Source organism: Lemur catta, chromosome 19 (genome assembly GCF_020740605.2).
Source record: "Lemur catta isolate mLemCat1 chromosome 19, mLemCat1.pri, whole genome shotgun sequence".
NCBI classification, from domain to species: Eukaryota; Metazoa; Chordata; class Mammalia; order Primates; family Lemuridae; genus Lemur; species Lemur catta.
In genome coordinates this window covers 3,921,309-3,941,698 of record NC_059146.1, presented here as the reverse complement: position 1 = coordinate 3,941,698, position 20,390 = coordinate 3,921,309, and the positions used below count along the sequence as shown (strand labels likewise).

The following is a 20,390-nucleotide window of genomic DNA, read 5'->3' as shown; positions in this document are numbered from 1 at the left end:
ACATTGTTTTTTCATTTTTTTCCTAGGCATACACTATTTATGGTGTTATACTTTTAAATTTACTCTTCTTCTCACCTTCAAGAATTATTTCTGTTAACTTGATCCCATCTTAATTTGTTGCATTTCCTTCTTCACAATCAGCCATCTCATATTTAACTGTAATCTCAGCAGTAAATAAGGAATGGCTGAGATAAGTCATGTCCTTTGAAAGATAAAGGACTGAATAAACATGAGATAGTGCTAAGATAGTACATGATTAGACAGAATTTTGGATTGATTATAGGATAACATATTTTAAGGATTACAGAACTTTTAAATGGAATTCTCATGTGGCATCTGTATTGTTTTCTAAAGTACAGCATTTGAATTAAGATCAAACTTATTCTGAATTATAATAAAAATATCAACTAATATTTAGAGACTTATATGTGAATTTAAACAAGTATAGACCAGCATAAAGTTGAATATAGCACAAAAAAGTGAACATTGGTTCCTATCTCTGTGCTTCTTACAAAACAATTAAGAGGGTATATTTTTTAAGTTCCTGGTTTTAAGGTTTAGATGATCAAAAACTCTTTGAAAGGTTCTGAGGTTTGCTGATGGCGTTTTGCTCTTGGTAGGCTCACGATTCACATGGATGAAGAACTGCGTGCTCTGGCCTTCAATACCCTGCAGACGCTGATGCAGGATTTCCCAGACTGGCGGGAGGATGTTCTTTCAGGATTTGTTTATTTCATTGTTCGTGAAGTGACTGATGTCCATCCCACGCTTCTTGATAATGCTGTAAAGATGTTGGTACAATTAATAAATCAGTGGAAACAAGCAGCCCAAATGCATAACAAAAACCAGGACTCACAGGTACCAAATTCTTTTATATTGTCCCTTTCTATATGGTCAGTGGTAAATGAACAATAATGATGTTGATCTAGATCTGTTTTCTCAGACACTTCTGTTCACTTTCAGTAGGTTCATGATCCCTTAAACTGAACTTTTCTATAGTTCGTATATTAAATTTATGGTGTTTGTGTGCCTAACCTTTCTAACCTTCTTCCCTTGGTAACAATTAGTTTTTAATGAGCATAGAAAGTAGAGATAAGTCTAGCTCACATTCAGGTTGTTTCCAATATATTTAAAACTGACACAACAATAAAAAATTCTGGTAGTCTTCCATGTGGTTGACTTGGTTATTTCTCCATGGCACCAGTCCCTGTGTCACATGCACAGCATTTGTGCTCCTTAACCATAAAAGGTGCTCACATTGTTGATTTATGAGAATGTGTAAGTCATAGAGCCTTGGAATTTTAGAGCTGGACCATCTCAGCCAACCCAGCTTCTCAGTCTTTAAAGAGCCTGGAAATCAACAGGGCCCAGCGGAAGAGCTTCTAACAGGATCCCAGGCCGTGGCAGGCTGCCGGTCCCCACTTTGGGTGTGAAAGATACAATCCAATCCCCTCACTTCCTGCAGAGAAATATCAGACAAACAGTGAGTGTCAGTTCCAAGCTTATAAAGTAGTCAGAGAATGATAGAAGTTAGGTACAGAATTCATTTTTAGACTGCCAATGAAATGCTTTTTTCACCGTGCACACTATTATATTTTTATAAATAGCATTTAAATTGCTTGAGCTGAGGCAGACCTGTAGCCATGATTTCTGTGATTTGCTTTACTCTTTATTAATTGTTTTTCTGGAATATCTACACATAATGTAATTTTTATTTTATTTTTAACTTTTATTTATTTTTCAAGCATGGCGTAGCTAATGGAGTTTCTCATCCCCCTCCTCTGGAGAGGAGCCTCTACTCCAGCGTGTTCCATGTGGTCGAAGGCTTTGCCCTCGTCATTCTCTGTAGCAGTCGACCTGCCACCAGGAGATTAGCCGTCAGTGTCCTTAGAGAAATACGGGCTTTATTTGCACTTTTGGAAATACCTAAGGTAAGGTTCAGGTATTTCTTTAAGTTACCTAATGCAAGTACTTAGACACTATCCCTTTGTCCATCTTTATGCTATTTCGGTACCTACCATGTATCAGTTACTTTATAACGAAGCTACCCACCATCCCAGTTCCATTTGTAACAAATAGTGCTAATGTGCGTTTTCAGTGTTTTCCTAGGTTTGGCTGCTTTCGTTAAACATGGCTAATGTTTTTAGACGCACGATATCTTTTTCCTAGGGTGATGATGAATTAGCCATAGACGTGATGGACAGGCTGAGCCCATCTATCCTTGAGAGCTTCGTCCACCTCACTGGGGCTGACCAGGTAACTGGGGATTTCACGCAGCTCGGTCTTGCTTTGGGAGTTAAGGGAGACGCATATACATACATATACACGCATATACACACATATACATGCATATACGTACATATACACGCATATACACAAATGAAGTAACTTCCTTAACTAATGTAATGTTAGTATTTTTAGAAACTGTAAAGTGCTTTCAGAGTAAAAAATATTTAAAAGGTGGCACTTATTTATGCTGTGATTAGTACTCTTCCCCATAGAAATAAAAACAATTTTATCTTTATAGAATTCTAATCTTTCCAATTTAAGAAGTTTTCTTTTAATGCTAATTTGGACTACCATTTTACTATTTATTATGGCGTATAATATTCTCGTCATGGAGATACTGGTTAAAATGCTATGAAAAAAATTGTTGAAATTCAAAGCATGAACTTACATTCTGCTTCTTCAGTGAATGGTTTTTGTTTGAATCAGGAATCACATGAGTTTAAGTGCGGTGGATTAAGTGTATAGTATTCTATGCCAAAGTTATATGTAACTGACTCATTAATATGGAGAGAAACGCTTTGTCAACAAACACATTACCAAGAAAGCTTATGCAAACTTTTTTATTTGGGTTTGGATTAAAAAAAGGTCATTTATCAAGATTCCAGTGTTGATGTAAGACTACCTGGCAAACATTACTACTAAAAATTTTTTTCCTCCTTTTTTGGAATACATGGGCAAGAGGTTTATGTGCTTTCTGCATAACACCTGACTCTTAAAACTCACAAGTTATATATAACCAAGGGAGATAATAAAATTTTATAAGCCTAAAAGATTATTAAAAGTCTGTACAATTCTCCCCCCTATGGTACCAATCTTTTTTAATTTAATTTTTTAATTATTTATTTTTTAATCAACATATTGTAATTGTACATATTTATGGGGTATAATTTGATGTTTCCCTACATATCTATGTTGGGTAATGATTCAATCAGGGTAGTTAGTGTATCTATCACCTCATGCATTTATTATTTCTTTGTAGTAAGAACCTTTAAAAGCCTCTCTTCTAGAAATTTAATTTAAAAAATCTACAGTTTAAAGAATTTTGTTTTAGATGATTAACCATGAGTTACGCCAAGAAAGAGAGTAATGAATGACTGACTTCTAGTGCCTAAACCAGTGCTTAAGGAATATAATCTGCTCTGTAGGTAAATCTTTCTGTCTCCACTATAAGAGCTCGAATACTGTTGAACAAATATTTAAGAATATCCTCTGGAGAGGATGCCCCTTTCCAGTCTGTTCCATCCATGCACAGATAGGGCAGGTCGGCATGGAAGTTAGTGGTTCACTTTTAGTTCTCCAGCTTCCGTGTACCATGAAAGTTGAATATTCATATAAGAATTACTTATAATTATTCTGCTTTTACTATTTTTACTTTTTTGGTTTGTAGATCCTTTTGAGAATAATGAAAGCTATGGCATCCTTTTCTAGCAAAATACCTGTACACACATGCACAGCAGTTTCATGTGATGTCAGGAGTTCACTACTCCCTCAAACCTACCGTGAACCTCGTACTATCCTGTTCTAGAAACTACCAATAGATCACTTTCAGCTTGAAGCAATTTATGTGGCAAAATGTTGAAAGTTATTGAAATGTGCAATAACCAACTTTTCTTTTTCTCCACGTAGACTACTTTGCTCTATTGTCCTAGCTCCATAGATTTACAGACATTAGCAGAATGGAACTCTTCTCCCATTAGCCACCAGTTTGATGTGATTAGTCCGTCACACATATGGATATTTGCACATGTGACCCAAGGCCAAGACCCATGGATTATAAGTCTCTCCAGTTTTTTGAAGCAAGAAAACCTTCCTAAACACTGCTCTACAGCTGTGAGCTACGCTTGGATGTTTGCATACACAAGACTTCAGTTGCTGTCTCCACAGGTTGATATAAAGTGAGTTATTTGAAATTTAATTTAAAAATCTAAATAGTGTAAGTTTTAAAATGTACAGACTGTCAGCTTTCGTAGTATATGGATTTGAAAAATATAAAAGTGCTATAAATTGGAACTCCCATACATAATAGGCCATACTGTGTTAATGTCTTTAGGAAGGACAAGAATTTATTAAGGATATAGTCTCATAACCCCTTCGTCCTTTCTTACATCAATTTCACCAAATTTTAATTGTTAGTTTACTCAGTAACACCGTGCTTGGAACACAGTGTGTGTCCAACGAATCTGTATGAAATGAAAGAATTAGGAAAGGATCTGAAGATGAGTATGGATGTAGATATAGTTAAGTTTGTAGATAAAAGGTAGAAGTAGAGAGAAACTAAGTTCAGTGGTCTCCCTTTTCCTGATGGCATTCTAAGGAAGGCGTCTCCTGATGGGGTGTGGTAATGGTGCACTGAGTAGTGGATTTGAGGATATTGGTAAAGGCTGGAGTAATTGACAGTGAGGTGGAGAGTTGACGAAGGTCTTTTTATAAATTTCAGTTAATTTCTTTTTGCCCTTAAATATAGAAGAGCATTTTCAAACCTGAGTTTGGGTTCCTGATTTCCCCTTATCTGGTATGCCTTTGATCACATTGAATGGAACGAGTCCTCTCGTCATGTAACTTGCCCATGTAAACCCAGCACCTGGACCAACCTCACACCTTAGGCTCACATTAAAGGCTCTTTACACCTGACTCCACTCTATACCTTTTCCCAAACTTTCTATCAATAACATTGATGTTAGAACCAAATGAACCTCTCAAAGTTCACCATATGTGGTCTGTAGTTTCCATTCTATGAACTTTTGTTCACTTCAGCCTAGAATGCCTTTTGTTTTCCTCTATCCCTGCATGTCTACATCTAATATAGCCCAAATTCTACCTTATTTTTAAAACTTTCTCTTATTCCTCCTATCCAGAGTAATCATTTTTTCTTTTGGATTTGAATATATATATTTTTGCTATTTCTATATGTACATGCTAATTATATGTGTGTATAGCTTCTCAGGTATTGTGTATTGGATAATTTTTTTTAATAAAGATTGACACTGGCCACCTTACATAACGTTAATGACCTTATCTTAAATCGTCTTCCCTAATTATGGTATTTTAAATTATAACTCCCTCTTCTACCAGCATTCTCTATCTCTGCTGTTTGCTCTTATTTTTCTTCATCAGACTTAGCACCATGTGATATTGTTTTATTTATTTCTTTGTTGTATGTCTCCCTGGCCCACATGAGGCAATGATTTTTGTCCCATGACGCTGTTCTAAGACACTGTTGCTGAATTAATGAAGTGGTGTGTATACATTATTTATCTTAACATATTACAGAACCCGTTGAAGGCAAGGATTGTGTGTTGGTATATTAGTGTGATCTTTCAAGACAGAAATTTGGCAGAAGCCTTGAAAATGTGGATATTCTTTCAACTCTGAGATTCATTTTCAAGAATTACCTAAGAAAATAATTAAACATATGTTATAATTAAGCATATATTCAAATGTATAGTACTGTGCGTAATAGGGAAAAATTACTATTAGCTAAAATGTCAAACAATGGAAGTTTGGCATCCAGTTGTCAAAATAATGTCATGGCAATATGTTAATTTCCATGGAGAGCTGTTGAAAATACATGGTAAGTCTAAAACAAAATTATTCAATTTTTATAAATTAAAAGAGTTGTATTCATTTATAGTACATGTATATAAATTGAAGATGTGTAGAATATACATTGCTTATTTTGGTATAGAATTCAGGTGATTTTCATTTTCTTTTCATTTTCTTTCTACATGGAACCTATATAATAAGTACTAAAATGTGGCCCGATAAAATATTAACTTTTGTCACAGGAATAACAGATTATGTTGAAATGACCCTGTAATGTTTTAATTTTCAGTGTAATACTCTGTTCATCTATAGCATTGCACAAAGATTTATACTACTAATAAAGCCTTTGTGGCAACCATCTCCCCTAAATCGATAAACATTTAGCAGTAGTTAAAAAAAAAAAAAAAACTTTTAAAAACATGTGTTATTTATATCTACCTACTTCTCCTTTTTTCCTCAGTAGCCCCATCAATGCTAAGAAGGTCAACACCACCACAAGCAGCGACTCGTACGTCGGCCTGTGGAGAAACTACCTGATTCTCTGCTGCAGCGCGGCCGCGGCCTCGCCCTCGCCGGCTTCTGCGGGCTCTGTGCGGTGTTCTCCTCCCGAGACGCTGGCGTCCACCCCCGACAGCGGCTACAGCATTGATTCCAAAGTGAGTTTTGCAGCCCCACCATTGAACTGAATGGCCCCATAAAAGCAATATTTTAGAATTTCTTTTCATGGACAAAAAAGCAGCTTGGTTGAAAAGTGTATCACTTACTTGCACTAAAAATGAAAAGACTTCAAGAAATTCCAACACCATTTTGATGGATTCCCAGTTGGAATCAATAATACGTATATAGTTTTTCATCGAAAATAAAGATTCATTCAGTTCATCCTAATGAATATTTTTAAAGAAATTATCACACCTGTTTTCCCTTATTCTGGTTCCTGTACTTCTCACACTTCTCAAAACCCGAAAGGAATCGTTTAAGTAATTAAACGCCTCTCTAGAATTTTCCTAAGTCGTATAGTGATACAAAGGCTACCTGATGAGAACAGTTGTGAAGTTTTTATGAGATGACACAAAACATTATGCAGTGGTTCAAGGAAACTTAGAAAACTCAAGACCAGTGTCTGACTTCAACCTGAAGACGATTTTAGAAGTAATTTTGTTTTACTCATGTTCCTGGATCAAAAGATATAGAATATGTGATGGGGGGAGTCAGCCTGTTATATGATGGTATTTGTAAGAAATGGAGAGCCCCAAGTTGTGTTAATGAACTTGCATTAAGCCATTAGACAAATAATTTCCTTTTTAGGTTGTGTACACCATCGGTGAATTTTGAAGCACCATTCACAAAGGTTTCGTCTGTCCCATTTATCACTGACCAAAGACTGTTGAAATCTGAAATTGTTTAATTGGACGTAGTATCATTAGTGGCTGCTATAAATGTAATATTTTCTTCCCAGATTATTGGAATCCCATCCCCTTCATCCTTGTTTAAGCACATAGTTCCAATGATGCGCTCTGAGAGCATGGAAATCACAGAATCCCTTGTTCTAGGTCTTGGCAGGACCAACCCAGGAGCTTTTAGGTAATTTATCTTCTTATCTTTTCTCTATGCGCCAACATAATGAATGTGCTGCTTAGAAAGAAGACGTAGGAGGGCCCAGCAGAATACTTACTAGGATAGCTGCAGACCAGTCCTGACTTTTACCAGTTAACTAGTCGTGTAACGGTTAAGTCATTTAATTTATTTGAGCCTTTATTTCCTCATTTTGATTAAGTTAAGATATGCTCGGTTGTTTTCACAGCATTACTATGAAAAATCAAATATATACATAAATATGTTGTAAAAATGATAAAATGCCATATAAATCTGTAATATTTTCCCACTCAATTTATTTACACAGTGATTCTAGTAATATGTAATCTTGGTCTTGTGGTTAAAACTCCACCTGCCCCCCTTCTTATGCAAGGGAATCAGAGTGTGTTTCAAAGAAATGTTTACATAAACATGTTTTATATCATGTTTTGATAGTTGATGTTTTTTATATTAATGAAGCAAATTCTTAATTTTCCGCTTTGTTGCCAGCTGGGCCCTGAATTATCTCTTTTGAGAACTTTCTCAATTGATATGAGGTGATATTTGATATTTTGTCTCCAAGACAACGTGTACGAGAGAATAGGTTAATAAATTGTAACGTATCTATACGTGTGGTTAGTTATCATAAATAAAGTTTTGGAAGACTGTTTTATGACAGATAAATATACTATTGTGGTAATTGAAAAATTGGGATATAAAAGTGATCTCAACTTAAAAATCATTGAGGCAAATACTTGAAATGTCAGCACTTTTCTATAAATGACAAAATTGTGGATAGATTTTATTCTCTTCTTATGCTTTTAAAAATTTCCCAATCTTATAATGAGTACATTTACAATTTAAAATCAAAATATACACAAAGGAAAATTTATCATTTTCATAAATTCTTTTATCCTTTGACCCACTAATCTGTAAAATTAATCCTAAAGAGATAATCAGAAATGAGGACAGTGATAAATGTACCAAGTTGTTCACTGAGGCAGTATTTATAGTAACAGAAATTAGATAAAATGTAACAATTCAGTAATCAATGGTTAGGAAAATTATGGCATGCTACCCTGTGATAGACTATTATGAATTGATTAATAGCATGTAATAGTAACTGTGCTAGGATATTATTAAGACAAAAGGATACTATTTTATATATAATAGGGTTTCAACTATGTAAAATGTATGTGGGTTGCAAAACTGATTAAATAAAAATATTGGTAGTATTTATCTCTACAAATTAAGTGGCCTATACCATTTTTTCTAGTGTCCAAATGTCCTATAATATGTTATTTTATGGTCAAAACAATAAAAATCATGTTTAAAACAGTAGGATTAGGGTTAACACTTGTCGGTTTACACAGTATGTTAATTTATATAGTTGCATTTGTCAGATTATATCTGTTTATTAATAGAATATGTTTATCATTTTTCTTCTAGGGAACTAATAGAGGAATTACATCCCATAATTAAAGAAGCACTTGAAAGAAGGCCAGAGGTAAGCTGTGTTTGTAGTTTTCGGTTGTTTAACTTTGTTGTTTTTTTTTTTTGTTGTTGTTGTTGTTGTTGTTTTTTGAGACAGAGTCTCACTCTGTTGCCCAGGCTAGAGTGAGTGCCGTGGCGTCAGCCTCGCTCACAGCAACCTCAGACTCCTGGGCTCAAGCGATCCTCCTGCCTCAGCTGCCTGAGTAACTGGGACTACAGGCATGCACCACCATGCCCGGCTAATTTTTCTACTTTTTAGTAGAGATGGGGTCTCACTCTTGCTCAGGCTGATATCAAACTCCTGGACTCAAGCGATCCTTCCTCCTCAGTCTCCTAGAGTGTTAGGATTACAGGCGAGAGCCACTGCACCTGACCTATTAAACATTTATTTTTCCGCTGTATTCTGCATATAATAACAAAAGTTAGAAATTAAGTGAGAGATTGGCTAGTGTATTTTTCAACTTTTTTTTTTTTAAAGCTACAGACTTCCCTTCCCACCCAGGAGATCTCAGACAGAAGCCCATTGCGTAAAACAGATGAAAAATTGCCGTAGCTTCAGTGAGAACAGAAAATAGTTGAGGGCTAGTTTGGAGTTGGCAGGCTTTTTCTGTAAATGGTCAGATAGTGAATATTTTCAGCTTTGCAAACTGTACTGTCTCTGCTGCAGCTACTCACCTCTGCCTTTTTAGCATGAAAGCGTTCCTGGACTACATAAACAATTGAGTGTGGCTGTTTTTCAATAAAACCTTATTGAAAAGCCATGGCACACGTCACCAAGGCCACATAATTTTTTTATAGTTTGTAGAGACGAACGAAGTCTGCTGTGCTGCCCAGGCTGGTCTTGAACTCCTGGCCTCAAGCAGTCCTTCCGCCTCAGCCTCTCAAATTACTAGGATTACAGGCATGAGCCACCACGCCTGGCCCACACATACACCTTTGAGGAAGTAGCTGCCAGAGTGCTCACAGTCCACACTGCACAAGCAAGATAATTTTGATGAGCTGAAAAAAATCTCTCTGAGATATTCACATTATTCTTTCCAAATTATACCAGCAAGTTTTCTATCAACTTCCTTGAAGGCTTTTAAATAATGTCTTTGTATCTTTGAAATAGAATATGAAACGGCGCAGGCGTCGAGACATTTTACGAGTACAACTGGTACGAATATTTGAACTGCTGGCAGATGCTGGTGTCATTAGTCACAGGTCAGTATTGGATCCAGGTTTTTAAAACTCTGGAATGATCAGGGAGCATAATCTCTCTCTCTCGTGAAATATATAAAACAGTGTTGAAAAGCACCTTTGCAACAAAAAACTTGTCTGCATCACTGTAAAAATTATTTACCAACCAAAGACACATCCAGTACATTAACCAGTAGCCAAGAATGTAATGAAAAATCTACCACCAGAACTAGATTGCTTCAGGCGAAAAGTTGGTTTAATGTTCCTATGATTTTGATATTTGTTGGGACCTAGTTGTCTAGGCAAGTGGACCTGCAAGTAGCCTTTTCTTGACAGAATTACCTATTTCTTACCTCATTTTAAAATAGATCTATTTCTTCTGGACTTGAAAAAATAATATGTTCGAAGGCTAAACATAAAATAAAATTTGCTAGTTTATTCCAGTGAGCCGTTGTCTATCTTGCTGGAAAAAAATGATGAGGCTTATAGACATAATTCATAACTGTGGTTTCCAGCACTCACAAAACTATAAAACCTGGGGTCCTTGCTAGAGTAGTAAAGGCATCTTGACACTAAGACCAGCTCCTTGAGGAAAATTCCATCAGCTGTGTGTTGAGAAATAACTATTTCCTTAGGAGGATAATGATGTTCCCTGACCACTGAAGGAGAAAAATAGTAGATTTAACCATATCCAAAAAAGATCTCTGAAAAGAGATCTTAAGGAAGAAAAGCATTAATAATCAAAGAAGTCTAGTAACTGTGCACACTGCATAGCATAGTTACTTTAGCTTTTGTCCTGAGTATTTCTTGGTGTACCTAACACCTTTCATGTTTAATGTTGAATGCTTTTGACAAGTACCTTCAGAATAGTGCTTTAATCAAAGAGAATTTAAACCATTGATTTTTCTTTCCTAGTAAGTGAAAAGCAAATGAAAAAGAAAAAAGAAACATCATTCTCTTTTCTGTCCTCCACAAAAATAAAACATTAGAAGTTAAGAAAAGTAAAATTGACACTCAGGGGCTTGATGCAAAAAATTAACAACCTAATACATACATGAATCTTTTCTTTTTTGTTTGCTTGTAATGTCATGTTAGTGAGTGAAGAATCTTTGGTACTATTTTGGGGAATGCAAAATGTCTGTATGTTTAAAATTAACTATAAAATCTACACTCACTATTGAGTAGTCATAATTTTTAACATACTTGTATATTTTGTTTTAGGGTATTTTTCTTTAAAGAGAAACTAACAGAAGGTTATCACTAATATGGATATTTTTCCTTCCTTGGTTAAGGAAAAAATGAGTGCTGAATGCCAAAGGCAAGGGTCTTTGTTTTGTTCACCTTGTGCCTGATACACAGTAGATACTCAATGAGCATTTGGTAAAAGAAGGAATGTTTTGTCCTGGTGCAGGCTGCAGTCCACTAAATCGATTACCCATCCACTGATGGGTCATGACCCAGAATTTAAAAAAACACTCATTTAAGGAATAAAGGAAAAACTTTTGTCATAAATTTATTCATTCAACACATGTCTTTTGTTGTGGACTGATATTTTTAATATACTGTAATACCATTGCAACTTTTCTTACTCTTGTTTCCATGGATTTGGAATATTTATTAAAAAGCTACTCACAACTAGTAGAAAAAAATTCTTACTTTTGAAATAATATATATTAGAAGTACTTTTCAAATGTAACAAGGAAAAGCTGACCTAAATAAATGTAAATCTATAATAATAGCTAGTCATTTATGTGGCACTTACTGTTTACTAAGCCTCTTCATCTGCAGTAACTTGTTTATATTCTTACTAAAACATTCATAGTAGGTACCGGCTACTTGCTTATTGACCGATGAAATAAGACAGGAATCCGAGACCCTGATGAACCAAATGTGCCCCTGTCAGCCAGTGGTTTCCAGGCAGAGATCCTTTGCTTCAAAGAGAGTCTCGCTGTGTAGACTCTTAAGACAACTGTATTGGTCTAGAAGGATTTGAAACCCAGCCCTCTGCCTCATTCTCACTGGAATTCTCTTAAACTTTTGTATCTCTGATAATACCAAGAGAATCTTTCTGGGAACAAGTACCTCACAGATATTTGATTATGCTGAAGGCACAGAAAGAACAGGCCTGGCTGCGATGAGAATGAATAGAACTGATCTGTCCTCTGCCTTTTTAAACTGATCCTCCTCCTCCTCCCAAATGCATCCTTACTAAAAATCTGTATATTCTGACAGAGAGGGAATAACATTTAGCACTCAGAATAGTTGATTAAAGTTAGCTATGGAATTGAATAATATGCATTGCGTTAACAGTTCCTTGATTGAGAAGCAACATCTACTTTTATATTTCAGTCAGTCCAAATCACCTTCGTGTAATTCTGGTCTAGTAAGTTGCAAACTCCCATGACCGTGAAAAGCTTACATATGTATTATCGTGATTTTGATTAGTAGGAATTTGTTTTGATTTAAATTATAATTTAAAGTCACATGTTTTTCATCATTTATTTTCTTCAATATTTGCAGTGCAAGTGGTGGCCTTGATAATGAAACACATTTCCTCAACAACACGTTACTGGAGTATGTTGATTTAACTAGACAACTCCTGGAGGCAGAAAATGAAAAAGACTCTGACACACTGAAGGATATACGATGCCATTTTAGTGCCTTAGTGGCGAATATCATTCAGAATGTTCCAGGTATTATTTTCCATTTCTTAAAGCATTATGGAGTATTTAAGGGACCATCATATTTTTTCTTCCCGTGCGTTTCTGTAATCTGAGTTTACAAAGCAATTTGTGAACATACTGGAAAAATACATCAGCATAACATGGATGGCTGGAGTCTGTTTTACCTTTGAATTAGTGTGAATGAATAGAAATTAAAAAGCAAGCCAGCACAGGTTTTCGGCAATAATCAAGACACTGACACAAAAGTCTGAAGAAATCAATAGAATAAGCTCTTTGGATAAAATGCAGTGAGCTAAAAGTATAATGCCCCAATTGATAACGGAGAATAAAATTAACAAGATACTTTTGAGTAATGGGAGAACAGGGTAGGCCATAGATATATAATGTAGTAAGGATAGATACAGTGTTATTAATTGATTCATTTAACAGATGTGTGCCTATTATTGAGCAGGTACCATTAATATACTGACAGGTACTAGTTTAGGCACTGGGAAGATTAGCATATGCAATTGCATTTTTAAAAGTCATAAATGCTTTACAAGTATAAGGCAAAAATGTGACTGTAGCCTTTGGAATACAATGTAAATACAAATGTTTTTCTCTCTGCAAGAAAAATTAAAGTTATTTTGTTACTTTAATAGTATTTGCAAACAGTTGATGTTTAAAGAGCATGAGTTGTGTTTTATAACAAGGTCACTTAAGCAGTTTAATGAGGTATGTTAGTTACTAGTATGGGAGCCCTGCTTTGATCTTTGGAAGGAAAACAATGCTATTTAAAGGAAAAGAGCTTCCCCCCCCAAATTTACTGATTAGAAGCTCACTAATTTGGAGATATGATTTGGTCTGTTACTAAACACTTTTCTACAGCTTCCACATTGGTTTATTATGATACAGTTGAGTTTCTTCAACAAGGAATGATGCCGACAAATTGTACAGTAGAATTTCAAAGTAGAAAAAAATCCTTGGAGATCACTGAAACCAACGATTTTCAAATTCTGCTGTTTCTCAGAGCCCTGAGGTGCCCAGGTGCCATCGGGAGGGGGCAGTAGAATGAGCTTGGATATCAGCTCTCACGTGTCACTTCAACTGCATAAGCTCCCCTCTTACCTGTTTTGTGTATCAAGGTTCCACGGAAAGTTCCTTTTATAAGGGCACTTTCCTGGTGAAAAAATACAAAGTTTAAAAACACTCATCTGGTCCAAAGCCCTCCCTTTCTGGTGAACCAGGATCCAGAGGCACGTCTGTGTTGGAGTCTTGGCCAAGGTCACCACATAGCCAGGTGTCCCTGGGGAGAGGCAGGCTCCGAGCACCGTCTCACGCAGGGCGACTTTCTTCCCACGACCTGTGTCTTATAGGTAGATGGTATCTGTTACTGCGGAGGCTTTGGGTTGTTTAAAATGAAAACTTTTGCTTTCTCTTTTACAGCATTATGTATTCAATAACAAATAATTTGGCATACATGTTAAAGTAAAAAGAAATGGAAGTAAATTTTTCCCATCTATTCTTTTTTTTTTGCTTACAGTGCACCAGAGAAGAAGTATTTTCCCTCAACAGAGCCTTCGTCACAGTCTGTTTATGCTGTTCAGTCACTGGGCAGGTCCTTTTAGCATCATGTTTACACCCTTGGACAGATACAGTGATAGAAATATGCAAATTAATAGACATCAATACTGTGCATTAAAGGTATTTACTTAGCTGATTTCTTGTTTCTTAAGAGCAGAGTTAAGTATTTTTATGTCTTTCAGTAACAGGTATTATAACGAGGATAAGAATTTCTTCAGAGTACCTGAGAGTATTGTTAAAATATGTATTTATCTGCTGTATTCAAACACTTACATCATAAGTTTATTTAAAATTACAGAATCTACCAAAATTTGATCGCCTTTTTCTTAAAGAACTGAGGATTGCCTCAAAGAAATACCTACTTTTATTCCTACTTAAGTACTCTTCTTGGTCTTTTTATCTTCTTTTCCAGTACTGTTCGAGCTTCATGTCTCATTTACTTACTCATAATAAATTTCTTAGTTTTAACAATGATTATTATACTTTGCTTTGCAATAAGAGACATAAATGTGCTGTGGCTAGATAAGCATGAGTGAAAATATATTGCCTCTTCTCATTAAGCAGCCAACATTGTAACCTCTTAAATGTTTTAAATGTAATTCTAATATTGTTGTTTGAAGGCTATGTCTGCTGTACTGTGTTGTGGCCCTGTTGCAGATAATGTGGGACTGTCATCAGACGGCTATTTGTACAAATGGCTGGATAACATTTTGGACTCTCTGGACAAAAAGGTAATTATGACAATTTCCTTAAAATTTTGTAATAAATTGTCATTGCATTATTTGGATTTAATGTGTGGCACACTGAAAACAAGTCTTTTTTTAATAAGATAGGTTGAAATTACATTCAAAAAGCTTGTTTATGTAAAATTCAATAGGATACCATAATGTAAGAAAGTTCTAATTCTTATTCATTTGAATAATTTTAATTTCACTTTTATATTATAGGATTAATACAGTGGTATGTATATGTATCTCAATAGGGTTCTAAGTCAATAGATAAAATATTAATATAGAATATATTGAGCTCTGTGGAAGAATGTTATTTGCTATATTTAATTTTTTTTTTTTGACCCCTTCCAACGAATCATTCTCTCTTGCCCTCTTTACTCTCATACTGGACACATACAGACTTCACAATTTAAAATAAGACTTACATTTTTTTCCCCTCAGAATAATTTTTCTGTTGGGTTATCAAAAACAAGAATAAAGCTTGACAAAAAATAATTAGAGAAGTTAATAACTCATTTTTCTGAAAGCACTTAATCACTATTTATACTCATCGGTTGCCTTCGGGGCTCTGTCGGAGGAGAGAATCCTGCTAAAGAGTCTTGTGTAAAAAAACAAGAGGCCAAGGATAATCCATCCGTGTTATTTTTTTCTGCTGGCTGAACGAACTGAGAAGGAGATGAACAAAAGGAGACTGACTTTTTCGATTAGATACATGCGCTGTATGACTTTAGTGAAAAAACGTAGGGAAGTAGACGGATGATATGTAACTTTGTCTCTCCTGGGCGGTTTTGCCCTCTTTGCTCAGGTGCATCAGCTGGGCTGTGAGGCAGTCACGTTACTGCTGGAGCTGAACCCCGACCAGAGCAACCTGATGTACTGGGCTGTGGATCGCTGCTACACGGGCTCCAAGAGGGTGGCTGCCGGCTGCTTTAAAGCCATAGCTAATGTGTTCCAGAACAGGTACTCTGGATGCTGTCTTTTGCATTTCAGTTAGGTGTTTTCTTTATTTTTTATTTATTTATTTTTTTTAAGAAAGGTTTTCCTGTTGAATTCAGAAATACTAAGAGACTGGTATAGTTAGCCCTGCATATGTATCCTGGGGAGATCGGTTCAAGGAAGCCCTCAGATACCAAAATCTATGGATGGACCAGTCCCTTATATAAAATGGCCCAGTATTTGCATCTCACCTGTGCACATCCTCCCATGTACTTTAAATACCTCTAGATTACTTTTAATACCTAATACAGTGCAAATGCCCTGTAAATAGTTGCTATACTACATTTAGGGAGTAATGACAAGGAAAAAAGTCTGTACATATTCAGTACAGAGGCAGGTTGTTTTTTTTTTTATTTTTAGAGACAGAGTCTCTTTCGGTTGCCTAGGCTACAGGGCAGTGTTGTCATTATAGCTCACTGTAAACCTCAAACTGCTGGGTTCAAGCAGTTATCCTGCCTCAGCCTCCTGAGTAGCTGGGACTATAGGCGCGTGCCACCATGCCCGGCTAATTTTTCTATTTTTTTGTAGAGATGCATTCTCGCTATGTTGTTCAGGCTGGTCTTGAACTCCTGGCCTCAAGTGATCCTCCAGCCTCGGCCTCCCAAAGTGCTAGGATTGGATTACAGGCATGAGCACCTGGCCCACATGCAGTTTTTTTCCCCAAATATTTTCTATCCGTGATAGGTTGGATCCATGGATGTAGAACCCATAGATTCAGAAGGTTGACTGTATTTACTTTCCTTAAGCTCTAATGGAGTTTAACCAAAATAAGGATAATGCTGTACCTATTGCCTTAAATAAAAAGTCACCTCAGCCGGGCGCGGTGGCTCACGCCTGTAATCCTAGCACTCTGGGAGGCCGAGGTGGGCAGATTGTTTGAGCTCAGGAGTTCGAGACCAGCCTGAGCATGAGCGAGACCCCATCTCTACTAAAAATAGAAAGACATTATATGGACAGCTAAAAATATACATAGAAAAAATTAGCCGGGCATGGTGGCACATGCCTGTAGTCCCAGCTACTCGGGAGGCTGAGGCAGAAGGATCGCTTAAGCCCAGGAGTTTGAGGTTGCTGTGAGCTAGGCTGATACCACAGCACTCACTCTAGCCCGGGCAACAGAATGAGACTCTGTCTCAAAAAAAAAAAAAAAAAGTCACCTCATAGGCTTAGAAGATACTTAATACATGCCCTTTGCCTATCATGTTTATTAATTGGTGTGAAAGCCTCTAAACATTTTAATTTGCCCAACATGTAAAAATTTATTCCTAGGGATTATCAGTGTGACACAGTGATGCTCCTAAATCTGATACTGTTTAAAGCAGCTGATTCATCTAGAAGTATCTATGAAGTTGCCATGCAACTTTTACAGGTTTGTAAACAGATGTTAATTAAAATATTTTTTACTCAAGATTTAATGAAACCCAATAATTTATTCTTGCCGTTAAAGCATACTAGTATCAATATTTAGCTTTATTTTTAATAGTGAAGTTATATCAAGTCTTGGTTATTATTAGAAATAAAAGGCAAAGATAATACAGATATTTAAATCTATGAATAATATAAACTGTATGGAAGGATTATATATATTAATGTGTGTGTGGATATGAGGGTACTTATAAATATTAAATGGTTAGTGCCTGTGTGTGCATGTATTTCTATTTAGCAGAGGAGAATAATGCTAGTCAAAAAATTTTTGAGAGCTATTTAATATGTGAAAGTAATTAGCTCTTTTATGATATCCTCATATAACTTTATTGGATCTAAGAGAAATAGCTTAGAAAGTTAATTTACCAAGCATGGATATATTTTCAAATAATTATGTATTAAGTTGCTGAAGTTATTTTCAGGCTGTGTTACTAACCTGATCGTTGCTGTTTAAACACAAGGAATATAAATCCTTTTAAGCAGTTACAGAGTCTTTTGCAAACATTTCCTGGAATTAGTAATTAACATGTGAAATACTTTGTAATATACATAACAATATAATTTTTAAACTGGACTATTTTGGGGGAGAAGTTGCTTTGTCTTTATAGCTAAACTTTATAGGACCCATAAAATCTTAACTCAGTTGATGGAATTACGTTCCTGTAGATTCTGGAGCCGAAGATGTTTCGCTATGCTCACAAGTTGGAGGTTCAGAGAACAGACGGGGTACTCAGCCAGCTGTCTCCCCTGCCGCATCTGTATTCCGTTTCCTATTACCAGCTGTCCGAGGAGTTGGCACGGGCGTATCCTGAGCTAACTCTCGCCATATTCTCAGGTATGGTCCACGAACTGGTTAGTAGTTCCTCTGTAGCAATCATTTCTAAAAAAAAACTATCTTTAGAAAACTTTAAATATATTAAATTTGAGGTTAAATCAAAACAAAATGTCTTTACATGGGAGAATTTTTCTCCTGAGAGCTCTTAGTACTGATCTATCACGATAATTAGGTTTCCTGTCAGTGGACTTTATACACCTGGGCCCTTCTTGCTCACCCCACTCCAGCTGAAAAAAAGAAGAGGGGAGGTTGCACATGTGATTTTAAAATATTTCTTTAGTAGACACGAAACTTCCTAAAGGCATTTTATTCTGTGTCTTGGCCTGTCTTTAATAATAAAACTGGGCAGGGATAAAGATACAGGTATCCTTCTGTAAGCGCAACCTCTAATGATAGTGGCAGGCCATATGGTGCCTCGAGCAAAACTCTTGCTAGGATCCCACACTGCTTTCTGGTCCAGCTTCCTCTCCTTGGAGCTGAGAAATATTCCTGCCTGGGGTTTCTAAGACATTGGGGCTGAGTGTCAGGTAAGAAGTCATGGCTATCTGGTCCTCCAGGACTCTGATTTAGGAGAATTTCTAGGGTCCATCTAGTTGAACCCTCTGTCCGATGAGAGTACTATTGTCCTCATTGTGCCTTATCCTTTAACTGAAAAGTTTAATTATAGCACAAAGGACACTCAGCCAGTTTCTCTGCTTGTCACCTGCAGCAAGATCTTGTTCCAATCTGAGGACCGGACGTGCCCCAAAACTGGCATCCAGGGGACAACAGAGCTCTGCTCTGGGTCCTTTCTTTCATTTGGGCTCTGAACTGAGTGGGGAAAAAAACAACTTAAATTCTGTTAACATTCAGTTAAAAGCAGTTGACCTGTTTAGTCTTCACGGGTAGGTGGCAGCAACCGTGCCCCTTCCTCTGTCCCACCCCCCACAGCCCTGACAACCTTTCCAAGACAGACACAGATGGGCATGGACGCGGGATAGTGGCGCCACAAACCTGAGCTTCTGTTAGAGGCTCTTGTGCAGAAGGTGGAGCTGTCCAGCTGGGTGTCAGAGAGCGTGTAGTTGGTCAGGGCGTCTGCTGGTGGAGGTCTATCTAGACCGTGGCCACAGCTTGATCTCCTTGTCATTTTTCCTTCAGTCCTGTCTGCAGACTCTCTTGTCCTTACCATCCACTAGTTTTACCTCCTTTGCTTAAGATAGTTCATTTTAAAGCAAAACATAGCTTCTGTACCCAGACAAATTCCGTATCTAACCTAAATGTTCGCTTCCACTGTTCCCAAGGCAAGACGAGTGCAATATTCATTAGGGATTTCACTGCACAGGCACAGATGCCCGCATAAACTCTGCTCACGTTCAAGTTCAAGGGCCTCGCTCCTTCCTTCCTCCAGGCCCAGTGGGCAGCTCTGCACGTCCTTTCCTCTTGCAGCACACTCCCGCCTTCCCCAGCCGTGGCCTTGAGTGTGTGCATTCGCTGTTCCCGCCCTCTCAGCCTTCGATCTCCATGCGTGGCCTTCACACCCCATTGGTGTCACTTTGCTTTCTGTGGACCCACCCGACACCTTCCACTGCGAAATCTGGTCACCAACATCTAGCCTTCAGTCTCTTTGCCGCTTTCCGCGGCGGTTGGTGTTAGCCGTCTTATCCTTCTTTACATTCTGACCTCGCTTGATTTCCAGAAATTTAGTATTTCCTGGTTTTTCTTCTACCATGGACTGTTTCTTTTCCATCACTCTGGATTCTTTCCTTCTGTCCACATCTCAAGTGTTAGTTCCCAGGGCTTCATCCTGGGCCACCTCAAGACAGTCCCGTGTCTCTGGGGAGGTTAAGCCACCGCTGTGGCCTCAGCTCCCCACACACGGACTCTTCCTTCCGGGTCAGGATCTCTTAATTCAGTTACTTTCTGAGCTCCAGGTCTTATATTTCATACTAGAGGGAATAAAATTGATGTATTTTTGTGGGAGGGAGTATTTGTATTTTGCAAAGAAGGCATCTTTGTAAAAGGTTAGGGTTGAGCATAACAGTGTGCCAGGCCTGAGCACTTTGTTGGCGTTATGTTGGATTTGCACGATAACTTCATGAGGCA

At 37.1% G+C, this 20,390-nt stretch overlaps 1 protein-coding gene across 2 annotated transcripts in view; it reads left to right on the top strand.

Moving 5' to 3' along the window:
• Positions 1-20,390, top strand: part of FRYL (FRY like transcription coactivator) — a 207,812-nt gene that overhangs the window by 131,127 nt on the left and 56,295 nt on the right. For both annotated transcript variants that reach the window (XM_045532978.1, XM_045532977.1), the window contains 14 exons: positions 621-858; positions 1,746-1,931; positions 2,170-2,256; positions 3,916-4,184; positions 6,293-6,488; positions 7,289-7,413; positions 8,854-8,911; positions 10,010-10,101; positions 12,598-12,770; positions 14,284-14,444; positions 14,945-15,055; positions 15,861-16,015; positions 17,318-17,417; positions 18,140-18,308. In XM_045532978.1, coding sequence (XP_045388934.1) covers positions 621-858; positions 1,746-1,931; positions 2,170-2,256; positions 3,916-4,184; positions 6,293-6,488; positions 7,289-7,413; positions 8,854-8,911; positions 10,010-10,101; positions 12,598-12,770; positions 14,284-14,444; positions 14,945-15,055; positions 15,861-16,015; positions 17,318-17,417; positions 18,140-18,308 — 2,120 coding nt within the window. The remainder of the gene's footprint in view (positions 1-620; positions 859-1,745; positions 1,932-2,169; positions 2,257-3,915; positions 4,185-6,292; positions 6,489-7,288; positions 7,414-8,853; positions 8,912-10,009; positions 10,102-12,597; positions 12,771-14,283; positions 14,445-14,944; positions 15,056-15,860; positions 16,016-17,317; positions 17,418-18,139; positions 18,309-20,390) is intronic.